The 15,182-nt window shown below is 32.1% G+C and overlaps 1 protein-coding gene across 3 annotated transcripts in view; it reads right to left on the bottom strand.

The window, feature by feature from the left end:
- The window catches only part of LOC143239550 (uncharacterized), a 55,017-nt gene that overhangs the window by 1,941 nt on the left and 37,894 nt on the right, over positions 1 to 15,182 (bottom strand). For 2 of the 3 annotated variants that reach the window (XM_076480724.1, XM_076480723.1), the window contains exon 2: positions 200 to 5,639. The exons of the other annotated variant lie outside the window; for it this stretch is intronic. In XM_076480724.1, the coding sequence (XP_076336839.1) occupies positions 4,974 to 5,627 (654 nt within the window). In that variant the 5' untranslated portion in view covers positions 5,628 to 5,639 and the 3' untranslated portion in view covers positions 200 to 4,973. Of the gene's footprint in view, positions 1 to 199; positions 5,640 to 15,182 lie in introns of those variants that run through there. 3 annotated transcript variants of the gene reach the window in all.

The raw sequence follows: 15,182 nt of genomic DNA, 5'->3' as shown, positions 1-15,182 counted from the left end.
GATAATATATATGCTGCTATAAAGTATTAACTAACGTTAATGTTTTTTCACATTCGTATCTGATAAGTTCTTACTTTTGTTCTTACGCATGTGCTTTCACTTTAGTATTTCCTTTCCATTTATTATTTTTTGTTTTCATTTTTCTTTCTTTTGCTTTTTTGTTTCTTTCTTTTAAAATTCATGTGATAAAAACAGCAAATACATAAATTCCATAATATATTTTCATTAAGAAAAACAAGAACTTTATTTTTGATTTGAGCATCAGTACAAACAGAAACTAAAATTGGCTTATATGTAAATTATTATATCTCGGTCGAAAAGTTCACATAAAGCTTTGCACTTTATTATCGAGTTAAGCCAAGCCAACTATTTACTCTTAATGAACAGTTGTATTAGTTTACATTCCTATACAGGGATATTATTTTTCATTTATTCTTATAAGAGCACACATGTAGCTAATGCCCAGTGTGTACTACGAAAATACAAGGTTCAATAATGTACAATAGTGCATATGATAATATCTATATCTTTAAAGAATCTTAAGTGATTTGGAAAGATCAGACAATGCTTAATAAAAATAAAAGGTTAAATAATTTACAACAGTGCGTATGACAGAATATATATATATATATACATATACATAGAAAGAGAGTTAAATTGTTTATATATATTAAGTAATACCTAACATAAATGACTAAATACTGTGCAACAGTACATATTACAATATATATCTATATATCTACAGAGCATACTGAATGAATGATACACGATGAGGTATTACCTGATGTTGTTTGTGACATGATTAATAACAATTGTATTATCCTCAGGTGATATACAATAATTGCTGTAGCAGTAGCAGGTAATTTACATAGTCTATGTCACAGTATGTGAACAGTTGAGGTTTATAAAGGTCCATGAAATGATACCATGTCATGAGAATGTATGATAAGGTGCTTTCAATAATCTATATTATAAGACATTAGTAAACTATGTTTGAAATCTCAAAGAAAGTAACATATATTCATACACAACCGAGCAACTTGTTTTTAACAAATATTTTCATGTTCTTACCAATTTTCTGGTAAATCAATACACTCAATCCTGAAATCTTTCAAACTCTCTGAATCACTACCTTGAGTTTTTCAATGTCAAACATACAAAAATCTAAACGTGTTTATTCATTTCAATGGTTCCAGACATAGATATGTTGTTGTTTTTATGTAAATTCATGAGACCCGAAAGTAGAATCCCAATAGAAGCTAGTGTTTTGAAATTTTCAGTATATTTTATAATATTGCTTGGTAAGGTTCATTTTTTGATAATGCCAATTTTAAAGTAAACGTGTTTATTGTACCTAAGAGAATCAACAATCTTCTTTTGGGCCTCATTCACGGTTCTTTAAAATAATCCAAACAAACAAGCATATATACGTGTACAATGTGAGAAAATAAGGGGCTTACCTATGATGTATCAAGTTATATGCTCAAGTTTTCTGTTAAGTGTTCCAAAATCAAATAAACGTAGATACATAGGTATAATTAAAAAATAGTGAGAGTTTATATTATCCTCATAAGTCATCATAAGATCTGGTTTAAAGAAAGCAATGACGTGAAAAACAGTGATAGAAAGTGTTAAAACAATATAAGAAAAATTAAAAAATAACTTCAAAATTTTAGTTCACTCTTTCAGTTACAGACCAACAACATTACAGTGTGCATCTGAGGTAAAATTAGCATGATTAAAAATCTCTCATTGTTTTGTAAGATGAATAAAATAAATATGATCATTCTTCTTTCTCATTGTTTGTTAATGGTCACCAATGAGATATTACGTATACTTCATTCTGCATGTAGTGTGTAACATGACATTTATCTGGTTTTGCACCGTAAACCCAATTTCTTTGTCCACAACTGGATTTAAATTTTGGGATAAAAGTAATTAAATACGTTTGTGTAAAGTTTTTTTGTTGTCAGATACAGCAGTTTTCTGTGAGATAAGCTTTCACGAAGTTACTCACTATATTATTAGAAACAAAAGGGTTATCGTTTCCAATGAACTTTCACTTATTATATTAGTATTTTCATAACAGGGATGCTAAAATTTACTTTTTCATGAATCGGCATTTTGTTACAAGCAATTTTTTATCCAAATAAAATTCCCAATTACCATACATATTTCAACATAAGCTTGAAGATAAAGAATTTTTGTTTATTTTCTCGCATAATAATATATGTATCCATAAGTTTTCTAACAGAATTTGAAACAGAAATGTTTTCATTCTTACTGGGCCAAATGCCCGAGCATACATTTGAGAAAACATAATATAATAGTACCAAAGGCAAGCGAGTGAGTTTTTCATTTAGCAAAGCTATCTCGGGCTATCTGATGAGTCCACCGAGTGGAATCAAACTGCTGATCTTAACGTTGTAAATCCGTAAACCAGTACCAGTAGAGTGGAGTATCAAAGCCAATGGAGCTTTTAAAATAGTAAAACAAAGACAGTTTTATAAGTTCCACAGAAAGGTTAATCTCAACAAATAGAATAAAAGTTTGAAACATTCTGGGCATCCCACTATATCAGTCAGAAATTTTAATATGTTAGTAAAACTATTATGTTTCTTTATCAAACGAGGTTTATCTATTACGAAATATACCACTAGAAGATTTTTCGCGGAATAATATAAAAGTTAAGTTACTAAACGAGAATCATTATTGTATCTAGAGTCAAATACGATAAAATAGTTACTGAATTCCTTACAATAGTTAATCCTAAAGTGCATCCGTTTGACAATGTTCCTAACGAAATCTGGATATAGTGATTTTAACTATATTTCTAATACTGAGTGGTTTGACAAAGCAGTATGTTCCAGCTATGTAAATATTTTACTTCAAACCAGTCTGTGTTTTCTTATGACAAAGCTACATCGAACTATCTGTAGTGCCCACTTATGGGAATCAATCCCCTAATTTTAGCGTTGTAAATCCAAAGACTTATTGGTAACTCACCAGGGATTTTTTCAAACAAAGCATTATGTTTTGCTAGCATCCTTTATTTGTATCGCTTTATAAAATAATTAGAAAATATTGAAATGTAGTTAAATATTTTACTTAAAATATATTTAATCAAATTCCAAAGCACAGGTTTTCTTTGTTTCGTGACAATAAACTTGAATCACTTTGAAGATTAATATAATGCTTCTATATTAACATTTGTCGCTTAAAGTGTCACTTAGAATTATTGTATATTTTAAGATAAGTTTACACTTATACTTCTAATTACGGAATTATAACTGTATCTAATTGTTTGTTTTACGTTTTATTTTTTTATTTTAATTTCCTACAAAATGTTATTTTCGTGTTCTTTTATCTACCTTTGAATCTAGATACTCCTCCGCTGGTACAGCGGTAAGTCTACGAATTTACAAGGTTAAGATCAGGGTTTCGATTCCCGTCGGTGGACTCAGCAGATAGCCCGATGTGACTTTACTATAAAAAAACACGTACCTAATTTATTGAATCTAAATAATTTAGATGAAGTTCTATAAAAGAAAATTTGAAGGTAACATTCTAAAAGTGAGACTTGGAATAGAACCATAATTTTAATCCTGAACGACACTCTATATATTTCAGATTAAATTCTCAGGTCAGATATCCCAATGATTTAGACGTAGACGTCCTTTATTTGGGACGGTAGGGCCGAGGCGAAAGAAACTAGCCAGCAGTACCCGCTCCACTATGCTTTTTTCAGTCTCTTTGAACCGCGTAACTACAGTGGTTCTTACGTTTATAGCGTGCTCACAATTGAGCGTTCAGAGTATGATAAGCATTATAACACATTTGAGCCTCAGACCTTCGTTACGTGGCCCAAAACGCTAACTTTAAAGCTACCTTAAACCCTGTAATATTTGGAACTTTAAAAACACGGATGCACAAGTGTTAGTAATCAGAGAGTAAATATCGACATTTGACGCGTCCCATTAGTTTCAAAGTGAATGATATACATAAAGTATGAATGTTATATATAACATTCTCTAAAGCTTCCTAAAAATTCAGCAAAAGTATCTGGGACTTGAGATTTAAATATCCTACGTTTTCCTCACAGACAGTAAATGAAGCTAAAGCATATTCTAAGACAGATAGTTAAATTAGAACAGTGAAACTGGAATCTGATATTTTCGTGGCAGTTGTTGATAAGTTCTAAGTTGAAGAAAATGGTTAATGTTTGAAATATAATAATGCTTTGAAACTCAAAGGCTATTTAAATTGATAGATATTTGAAGACAACGAATATTTACATCACATGACACAGTTTCTAACTCTTAAGAGATTCAAAAAATTAAAGAGATGTCAATCATTTTCATTATTTATTCTACGTTTACAAATTACAATTGTAAGAAAGGATGATAAACTTCGCAAACCACAAAAATAGCGATTCAATTCATACATAAGTAATTATAAAACTACTTATTTGGAATGAGCAGAAAAACAAACAAACAACAACACAAGTTTAAATTAGCATTGAAGAATAATATTCCGAAGTAATTATTGCTCTCAAAATCGTGGTAAAATTAATATTGATTGAAAAATTAACAATGTTTTATTGTACTCTAAACTACCAGATAAATCCTTATAAAATGATCTTCTGCAATAAACAGAAGGATTTCACAAGTAGAGGAATACTGTTATTTCCCAATTGTCATTAAACGTCAATAATCAATTATTTCCATAAACGTTAATTCTGGCCATGCCAAGTTTCATCGTTTTTAGAGAAGAAAGATTTTGTCCAATCATACAGTATCACACTATGAAAGACTTCACCTTTGTACTTCAAACATTTCGCTAAGCCAACAATCAGCCAAGTTAGAGAATGAAAGCTTTTGTAACGCTCCAAAATATTTTATTTTTAAGTGTTTTGCATATAATTTATATTAATATGTTGTTTGTTGTTGGTTTTTTAACTGCTTCTTAATATTTTAGAACTTGTCGCTCTTTTCCTCATCTACAAGTAAGACCTGGGTTTCAGGAATACTGTTGAGACATGTCGGAGTCAAACTTCTGCTTTGGTTGCTCTGCGTGGCGATGCCGCTCTCCTCTGTTGGCGACAATGGAGATCTTTGTATTGGAAGTGATGCGAAATCTGTTGACTGATCCCCAGGAGAAGTGGTGTTGGTGGAAGTCGCCGTCATGATACACAAGGAATCTTTAGAGACGCTTGCTATCTTGGGCCGCTTTATTAGTGTGGCCTGTTGCTCTGAAACAAATACCTTCACAAAACAGAGCAGAGCGCCGAATCCAATGAACACAAGGCCTATCGTTTGGGCTGTGTTTACTCCAGCACCTACTCCTAGAAAAACAAGGACCAGCCCTGCTACTAGCAGGACGGTCCCTAAGTATATAAGTAACCTCAGTTTTTGTTCGTCCATTTTAAATAGATTAGCTCGTGATTTCCGGTACCTCACGTCGAGATGATTTTCTCCCAAACTCGATATGGTACTGATGCTCTGGGTGCGAGAACGCTTCGCAAATCCACGTCCTCGAGACAAAGAGGCTACGCTACCATGAGAACTAATAGATTTCTCTTTTTTCCTTTCTCGCCGGAGGGCAACAGCTGGCATAGCAGAAATCATCTTGAATGTTTACTAGTTTAAAATAGAAGAAAATACATATTAGACTTATTAAATATAAAGAAGAGTTTAAAAAAAAATGAAAAACTGAAATTCATTATTGACTTATAATTCCAAAGTGTTCATGTAAAATGAGACTTTATTCCATCAAAATGTGCTTGATTTGTTGAAGTACTTCATTTACTGTTTGTTTTGAAATTCGCGCAAAACTACTCGAGGGTTATCTGCGCTAGCCGTTCCTAATTTAGCAGTGTAAGACTAGAGGAAAGGCAGCTAGTCATCACTACCCACCGCCAATTAAAAAGTATACCTATTGCGAATAAGACAAGCCGAACGTAGACCAAATGGAAAAAAGAGCATAAATGTAAAGTTGAATTTCACCCTCTGAGATAATTAAAAAATTAAATTTATGTAAAAAAAACACGTAGAAACTAAAATAAAATTTTGAACAGGAGCATCAGTTGATGAACCAAAAACATTAGTAAATTTTAGTTTCACCCTGAAGGCCCCCACTGGCAGAGCGGTATGTTTGTGGACTCACACCTAGAGAAACTGGGTTTCGATACCAGTGGTGGGCAGAACGTATATAGCCTGTTATGTAGCTTTGTGTTTAATTCCAAACACTCCAATTGAGGAAGAGAAAAAAGATGTGGAGGATTTAAGTGAGAGATATTCTTAAAATGCGTTTTTTTATGGAACACTGAAGACCTCTTGACGAATGTATATATAAATGTATACAAACTGTTAACTTAGTTTATTAAAATAATATAATAGATAAGCAACTTAATGACGTATTATGATATAAAAATTCCAAAACCTGTATGCTTTAGCTTTTATCCACCTGTAAGTTCTTTATTACACATAACTATCTGGTGCTAGATATTTAAGTGAAAGAGAATTGTTTTCTTTGAAGAGAGAAAAAAACACCAGCAACATATTTTAAAATAAGCTTCTACTTACAGAAAAGGTAGTTATAGTTGGGTCTAAAGACATGTGAAAAGTAAACCTGTATTCCTTGTTTATATGATACTCTAAAATATTAAACCTGCTATTAAAAATACTTTACATATATCGTTAGTAATTTTGTAACTGTGTAACTATAAACATTTTTGACCAAGAAATTTTCCCAAGCACATCGTAGGGTCTAAAAACATGAATTATTCAGTTATTTATTGAGCATTTAAATTAGTGCATTCAAGATAAAAACTGTGTAAAACCTTGTTTTTTCTATTGCTGTTTTCATTTAAATTTTTTTTCCAGACAATATTTTTATAATATAGCACAAAACGTAACTTAGAACTGCAGATCAGCAAACTATGTATGGTGAAATATAATAAATATTAATCGATTGATATAATTCAGTTAAAATGAACAAATCTACCCATACGTGGTTCATGGGACGTAAAATAGGTGGAAGAAAATGTTTATAATGATGTGATTATTTATTGATTTTTGTATTGCAAATTACTCAAAACTCTTTATATCTTAATTTAATTTTTAATTTTGTATTCCAGTTCAATGAGAAATTGATCAAAGCCATACTTTAAACAATTAGTGCGAAAGAAAATCATAGCCAACACCGAATTTTTATTATATTTAAATGCAAATTCAAGTAATTTTTAACTGTAATTTATTTCGCTTTCCAACAGAGAAGAAATAGTGCGTTTTATGCTCTTTTTTCCAAATGTATCTTCAAGAGTAATGACAGGAAGTATTTCTAGATGTCACTGTCTTAGTAAGATTTAACGCATTGGGCCTGAATAAGTGTTTAAATTATTAAGTTCATTTCTAGGTTCAAGTTATTGTCCTTTAAAATTTCTATAAATTACTCTTGAGAAACGTAGGTTACAGATGTGGTATACCAACATAAAGTAATCTCTACATATGGTTACAAAGATGTTATGCACTGACTCTTCTTGCTGTTATTTTAAAGCAATCATAAGTCAAGCTCTTAGCCATATAGTGTCTTGATGTAATTCAACAAAGCACTCTGCTACTGTCTTTGAAACTTATTTCAGGTCTCTTTATATCAGCACAGATTGTACTTGTTTACATGTAGTTATAATTGATTCAGTAATGTTACCGTGAATTTTGTTCAAAGAGGACTTTCATAACTGTTCCAAAATTCAGAGTGCGAGAATTTATTGTGCTGCTTCAATAATGGTTTTTAGTTTTTAAACCATCAAGTCCTCGATTCTGTTGGTTGTCTATTAAAAAGCAAGTTTTGTAAAACTAATGCTACGTATCACAATTTATCTAGAACGAGTTCCCAAATTTTTATGTTACATATTAAGATTTCAAATAGTCTGAACTTTAGTAAATTCTAATTTTGATTTATAAAATAATTAAATGTCGATATATATCAAGTTTATGATGTTTCCCAACAAGATTGATGCACAAAAGTTTCTTCCTTAACACAAATATATTTTAATGTACAGGCAATAATACAATTTATTATAACAGTTATTATAAATAATGTTTTATATACAAAAGTTTGACAAACTTACAAACAATATCGAGTCTTCTATCTGGTCTGGAACGAAATATTTTACACACAGTTCACGATCAACGAATTAATTCTGAGTTGATATCAGTAGCGTTCACTTAACGGGGAGGTAGCTAGCTTTTTTACACAAAATTTTTCATCAACGAAGATTTGTGATGTCTTCGTAGAAATATTAACATTCGAAATTAATTAACTGAAGTTAAACGGTTCGTAATGTTCGAAATCTATAACTTTTCTTGGTCCAATATCTGTAGTTTCCAGATCGTCTATCACAATTATAGCTTCCGAGGTTTATAGTATACTAACTTTAACAAACCAACAACAATCCACTCTCTCTTTGCTTGTTGATTTATAACTTTGGTAGAGGTTTTTGAAATTTCATTTGGCACTAATATTTGAAGATACGCTAATACTTTCTTAAAACATGTATTGTTGTTTCTTAGACTCGAGAATCTGCAAATTTAATGAATATGTGGGAATTTCGCAATAAACATTTAAGGGTCTATTTTACAAACATTTCTAAATATAGATTCAACTTACACAAATGTCTAGATTTAAATAAATATATAATACTAAATTCGTTACACTAATTTGCGGAAGTTTCAAATATCGATTTTTTCGTACTTTCACAGGACTTTGATTTTATCTCTTAAATTAACGAAAGTTACAATATTTTGGCCTTTTTAATTTTTTGACGTGTTTTAGTGGACTTTATCATATGTTCAAAACGTATTCAGTAACTTTTAACAGAACAATATATATTTATTCATCATTTTTGTATATACATAAATAATTTCTATTTCAACTTTGTCCAAAAGCAAAATCAAAACCAGGCTTAAAAGCTATTAGCCATTAATAAACCAATTATCGTAATGCATCCTTCCTTTTGAACTTATATTTAATGAAAACATTCACTTTTCATAATGATATACAAATGTATATAAGATTGAAACGGCAACTTTTTGGTCTTCCGTTTGTCTTTGAGTACTGAATTGGCATCTAATTATCGTCACTAATCCTTTCCTCTAGTCTTACACTGCAAAATTAGGGACGGCTCAGGTGTCTCCTCCTGGTTGGGGGTTGTGCAGTAGACTAACAATCTGCTCACTTAAAAAAACAGCCTGATAATGAATCCGCAAGCGATTGCGGCCCTATGTTCCTTCATGGAATCGAGAGGCATAATAATAAATAAAAAATATCGTCACTAAGCCCTTAAATTTGAAATATAACTAAAAATGCCATGATGTTAGACCGTTTTATTGTAAATGTTGTTATTTTTTTACAGCTCATTGCATTTACCCGAAAATTAGAACTTTAGTTTGGTCGCACCAAACATGCAAGCTCTTTCAGCCGTGGTGGCGTTATTATGTGATGGTCATCCCCACTATTCGTTGGTAAAAAGAGTAGCCCAAAAGTTGGGGATTGGTGGTGATGACTAGCTGCCTTCCCTCTAGTCTCACACTGCTAAATTAGAGATGGCTAACGCAGATAGCCCTCGAGTAGATCTGCGCGAAATTTAAAAAACAAACAAAAACAAATTTTCAGGAAATGTATTCGATACGTATCTATTTCTGTCTTCTTGAGAGAAACTTTAAGAATGATCTTCTGTGTTTTATCACGAATTTATACCGCGATTCTAAAATATAATCTCAGATTTGAACAGCATTTTAACAGAAAGCATATTTCTACAAAGTACCACAGAAAGGTGATCAGTCTTCTGCTGGCTTTTTAAATATCATAATCATGTTAAACAACTAAACTTTAGACATTATCAACAGTAACTCAGCAATGGTAATAAAAGTTACAATAAAACGAACCATAACTAATAATAATCGGCATTACAAAACTACCTGATGAATTTTTGTAGACTTTTAAAACGTCTAGTTGAACTTTGACAAGTGGCAAGTAGTATCCTTCAACACAAGAGTTTTTCCCGACTTTGTAATGAATAACTTGACTGTCTGTCATGCTTATAACGCAGCCATACTGAAGCTACGGAACGTGTTAAGTAACATAAAAAAGCCCACATTGATCCTTCGATATAAATCCCAACAAACTAAAAACTAGACCACGCCTAAGGAATAGTACAACATTCTTATCTAATTTTGTTGATAGCTTTACTGAAAGGCCCGGCATGGCCAGGTGGGTTAAGGCGTGCGACTCGTAATCTGAGGGTCGCGGGTTCACATCTCCGTCTACCCAAACATGCTTACCCTTTTAGCCGTGGGGGCATTATAATGTTACGGTCAATCCCACTATTCGTTGGTAAAAGAGTAGCCCAAGAGTTGGCAGTGGGTGGTGATGACTAGCTGCCTTCCCTCTAGTCGTTCACTGCAAAATTAGGGACGGCTGTGCTTGTCCTTTATGTACACTGCGAAGAAAATAACCAGATTGTTTTGCAAAATATTTTGCCATAAGACACGCTATTTATAGTTTCAAGAAATCATTTAGAACTTCTGTTGTTTAGTTATATTTTAACGTCGAATTTGTATTTTGTGCTTTTTTCTGTTAAGACGAACATTATTATTTTTTAAAATATTTGGCGGTATTCAGAAATGGTTGTATTTCTTTTGCCACGAAACAATGGCTCATAAAATGTTTCGACTTTGTTGGGTTTTTCTAGTGAAAACTTTTATCCCTTAGCTCTGTCATCTATTGACTGATTTGAGCTTTAATTATAGTTTTAGACTCAGCATGTCAAACTCCTTCCATTGATATATTTGATCTCGCCCCATGTCTCATAAATTAATTTACTCCAGTCCTACTGGAGAATAATCTAATTATGAGAGAAAGCCGATAGAGATCCTGGTAAGTAATCAAATAGAACCGAGTATACAGGTGAGTTAAGGCGTTCGACTCGTAAAAATAAAATAATTAACTTTCAAAATCTTTCTTCTGTTTATTATACGAGATATGCTTATTTCGTTTATATATGTTTTGTTACGTGATGGAACACTGTGATGCGTTACACATAATAGCAAGAAAATGTATGATCGTTGTATAACAATCAGTCACGTGTAGTTAATAATGTAATGCTAGTATTTATGAATCTTATTATTTCTTTTTTTTTAATTAGCTGTGACCGAGAACTCGCTTCCACCATCAGAACAGTGGTAGGTTTCCGGACTTACACTCTGTGATTCGATTATCTGCGGTGAGCACAACAGATCGCCCAATGTGGCTTTCCTTTAAGTTAAAACAGTAAAGTTCTCAGCTATTTTTAATCATATTTAACGCCAACATATTTTGTTTTCACAATTTCATTAAAGCTGTTAGAAATTAAGAAGAAAGCTACACGATGGGTTATCTGTGCTCTGCCCATCACGGGTATCGAAATTCGGTTTCTAGCATTGAAAGTCCGCAGACACTGTGTCATTGAAGAGCAGGGTTAAAGAGCGAAGAATTCTCGACATTGTCTTATTTATTGTAGAGTCCATTAGTGATAGCTCCTTGACAATTGTTTTCGAATTTTGTAGGAGAAAGAGAGCCATTTTATCCATTTACCTTGCAACGATAAGATATAAGTACTGGAGGCAGACATATAAGACATATCTGATATTTAAAAGTAAAACAACTGATATATATCTAATAAAAACAATTTTTAAAGATTGCTATCTTATGAAAGCTAGTTCAAGAGTTTAACCTTTTCTGACAATGTTTCTTTCTAGAGTTATATTTTAACAATTTTTTGTTTCTTTGGTTTGCTTTTTTTTTAATTTCGCGCAAACCTACATGATAACTATCTGCACTAGCTGTCCCTAATTTAGCAGTGTAAGGCTTGAGGGAAGGCAGTTAATCATCACCACCCACTGCCAACTCTTAGGTTACTCTTCTACCAACTAATAGTAGGATTGACCGTACCGTTATAACTCTCTCACGGCTGAAAGGGCGAACATGTTTGGTGTGACGGGGATTCGAGCCTGCGACCCTCGGATTACAAGTCGAGCTCCTTAATCATCTGTCCATGCCAGGCCTTCTTTAACAATTATTTGTTTCTGTATTTTTGTTTAATTTCGTACAAAACTACTCGAAAGATTTTTGCACTAGCCATCTTTAACTTTGAAGCGATACATTAAAGGAAGGCAGCTAGTAAACATCATCCACTTTTAACTCTTGGGTTACTCTTTACAAACGAAAAGTGTGATTAACCGTCGCAATATAACGTACGCCGAAACTGAAAGAGCGAACATGTTCGGTGAGCAGAGTCGAACTCGAGAACCAAAAATTACAAATCAAGCGTCCTATACACGAGGTTTGTTTTAATTTCACCAGAGACGAATAATGTAAAGAGAAATCTTATTTCTAAGAATAAAACAAACAAACCAATATAGGTAAAGATTCATTTGTATCAGTGATGTTTCAAAGTTCTATTTTCCATTAAATTTAATGATTTTTGTAACTGAATATGCCAAAATAGCATCACGAATTCTGATTATATTATTAAAATACATACGAATACAAAAGTGCGTGATACATAAAAACTGCTTTTTTCTTCTACAGACAAAGTAACGTGTCAATAAGAATCCGTTATGAATATTAAATAATTATTCGAGAAACTATATTTTCCATACTGCGGTACAAGAGCTAACTAATGTACCCATATTATAAATTATACAGTGCCTAATGATTATTATTTTCATTAAAGTTACAGGAACTACGGTCAATACATTTGGACATTCAATGAATTGAACCAACTTATTAAGTTTTTCAAGAGTATGGAGCTCAATGAATAGAACCAACTTATTGAGTTTTTCAACAATATGGAGCTCAATGAATAAAACCAACTTATTGAGTTTTTCAATAATATAGAGCTTTAATTATTATTAAAATAGAATTTTATACACAGCTTAGTATTATATATACCCTAGTCGGATATACATTACATGAGCTTAATATTTTTTTTTATCTACTCAATTGTAATTTTCATTTAACAATACTTGTGGAAGTGCCCAGCGCGATAGTTCTATGGTATGTCTGAGTTTTTGATACTTGTAGTCGGCATAGTACAAGTAGTCCATTGTCTAGCTTTGTGCATAACAACAAACAAAGTTATGGATACACCATCTGATTTCGTTTGTAATTAAGCACAAAGCTCCACAACGGGCTATCGGTGCTCTGCCTACTACGGGTATCAAAACCTTTTTATAGCGATGTGAGTCCGCAGACACGCCGATGTGCCACTGTTGGCGCGCGTCATTTGATATAAACCTCAATCACTAATTATTAATATTATGACATGTACTGTTTTTCGACTACTCTGCACATATTATAAAACATCGTGTCGCATTTGTTTACTGCTTTTTTAGAATAATTTTATCTTAAAACTAAGTTTTCTGATATAATGAATAACAAAGATTAGATGAACTTGGCCCTCTGCTGGTACAGAGGTAAGCCCACGGATTTACAACGGTAAAATCAGGAGTGCGATTCCCCTCGGTGGACACACACACTAGATGAACTTGTTAAAAATACAAGTTATCTCCTGTGGTTTATAATATAGAGCACAGACTATTTGACGATGTCAGAACTGCAAGTTATTTTCTGCAACGAATAATATATAACACGTAAACTCAAGTTCTCAGAACTGCAAGCTACTTTCAGTGATCTATAATAAACATAGCAGAGGTACACAAATTAAAGTTTTCAGAACGTTCGGTGACTTATAATACATTTAACACAGACACACAAACTGCAGTTACTAGAATTATAAGTCACCTTCAAAAACCTGTAGAAGAAAAACACAAACTGAAGTTGTCAGTCCTAGAAGTTATGTTCAGAAGTTTACAATACATATAGTAGACATAAATACTAAAGGTTTCACACTACAAGACACTTTTAAAAATATAACAAAGACAAACTAGGGCTATTTTAATTTAGTCAAATTGATTTATTTTTAACAATATAATATACATATAATAATGAGAAAATGAAGTTCCAAAGCTATATTTAAAACTTGATAGCGTATAACACACAGCAAAGGCAGGCTGATGTTCTTAGTACTGTACACTAGGTGAGGTTATCTTTAACAGCTTGCAATATATAACAAAAATAACTGAAGCTGTCAGAACTAAAAGTCTCGGTGGCACCAAATATGCTCGCCATTTTAGCCGTGGGGGCGTTATATAATGACGGTCAATTCCACTATTAGTTGGTAAAAGAGTAGCCCAAGAGTTGGGGGTGGGTGGTGATGACTAGCTGACTTCCCTCTAGTCTTACACTGCTAAATTAGGGACGACTAGCGCAGATAGCCCTTGAGTTGCTTTGGGAGAAATTCAAAAACACAAACAAACAAACAATGATAATTGAAAATTAACAAAAATATTAAACAGCAAATAAATATATGAGAGAGGAATGTTAATCATATTCTGAAGACGATATAATAATTGAATATGGAAATGGAAGAGTAATTAGAAAATATAGTGTTAACTTTTCGAAACGAGTCATGTTTTAGTATATAAGCATTAGCTGAGGGTTTCTATAATAGAGAAAATTTTTAATTTTAATTATTTTCTTTGTTTGTTTCAAGTTTTTATAATATACTCGAATATTCTCAAATGGACGTACCTATATATAAAACAATTTTCATAGTGTAATTATTGTATCTTATTGAAATTTTATTACCACTAGTTTAATACCATGAGCCTTAAATTATCTCCTAGTTAATATACATGTGTCAATAACTTGTGACAATTTCTTCAAATTTTCCGCACATTGCATTTACTAATTACTCACGTTCCTAAATTATGCTTTAACAGAAGCCCCAGTACAATACTCTACAATTGTGTTAGATACTAATGTTAGTGATAGTGTAGTCAGAGCAGTGGAATAATTTATGAAGGACAGATTAGAGTGAGTAATTATGTATGCTTATCCCACTTTCATGGTTTTGAATAAAGATAGTGTACGATGACATAAAACTACTAACACTTGCCTTTGTGAAACATAATTTACATTATTTGTTTGATAACAAATTGATTGCTAGGGTAAACTATGAATTTCTAAAATAGCTGATAAACATTACAAGTCTGGGATTGATGTTTGTGCACTGAATA

This window comes from Tachypleus tridentatus, chromosome 13 (genome assembly GCF_004210375.1).
Source record: "Tachypleus tridentatus isolate NWPU-2018 chromosome 13, ASM421037v1, whole genome shotgun sequence".
Classification (NCBI taxonomy): Eukaryota; Metazoa; Arthropoda; class Merostomata; order Xiphosura; family Limulidae; genus Tachypleus; species Tachypleus tridentatus.
The sequence above is the reverse complement of the archived record's forward strand: the minus strand, read 5'-3'. Positions and strand labels throughout refer to the sequence as shown.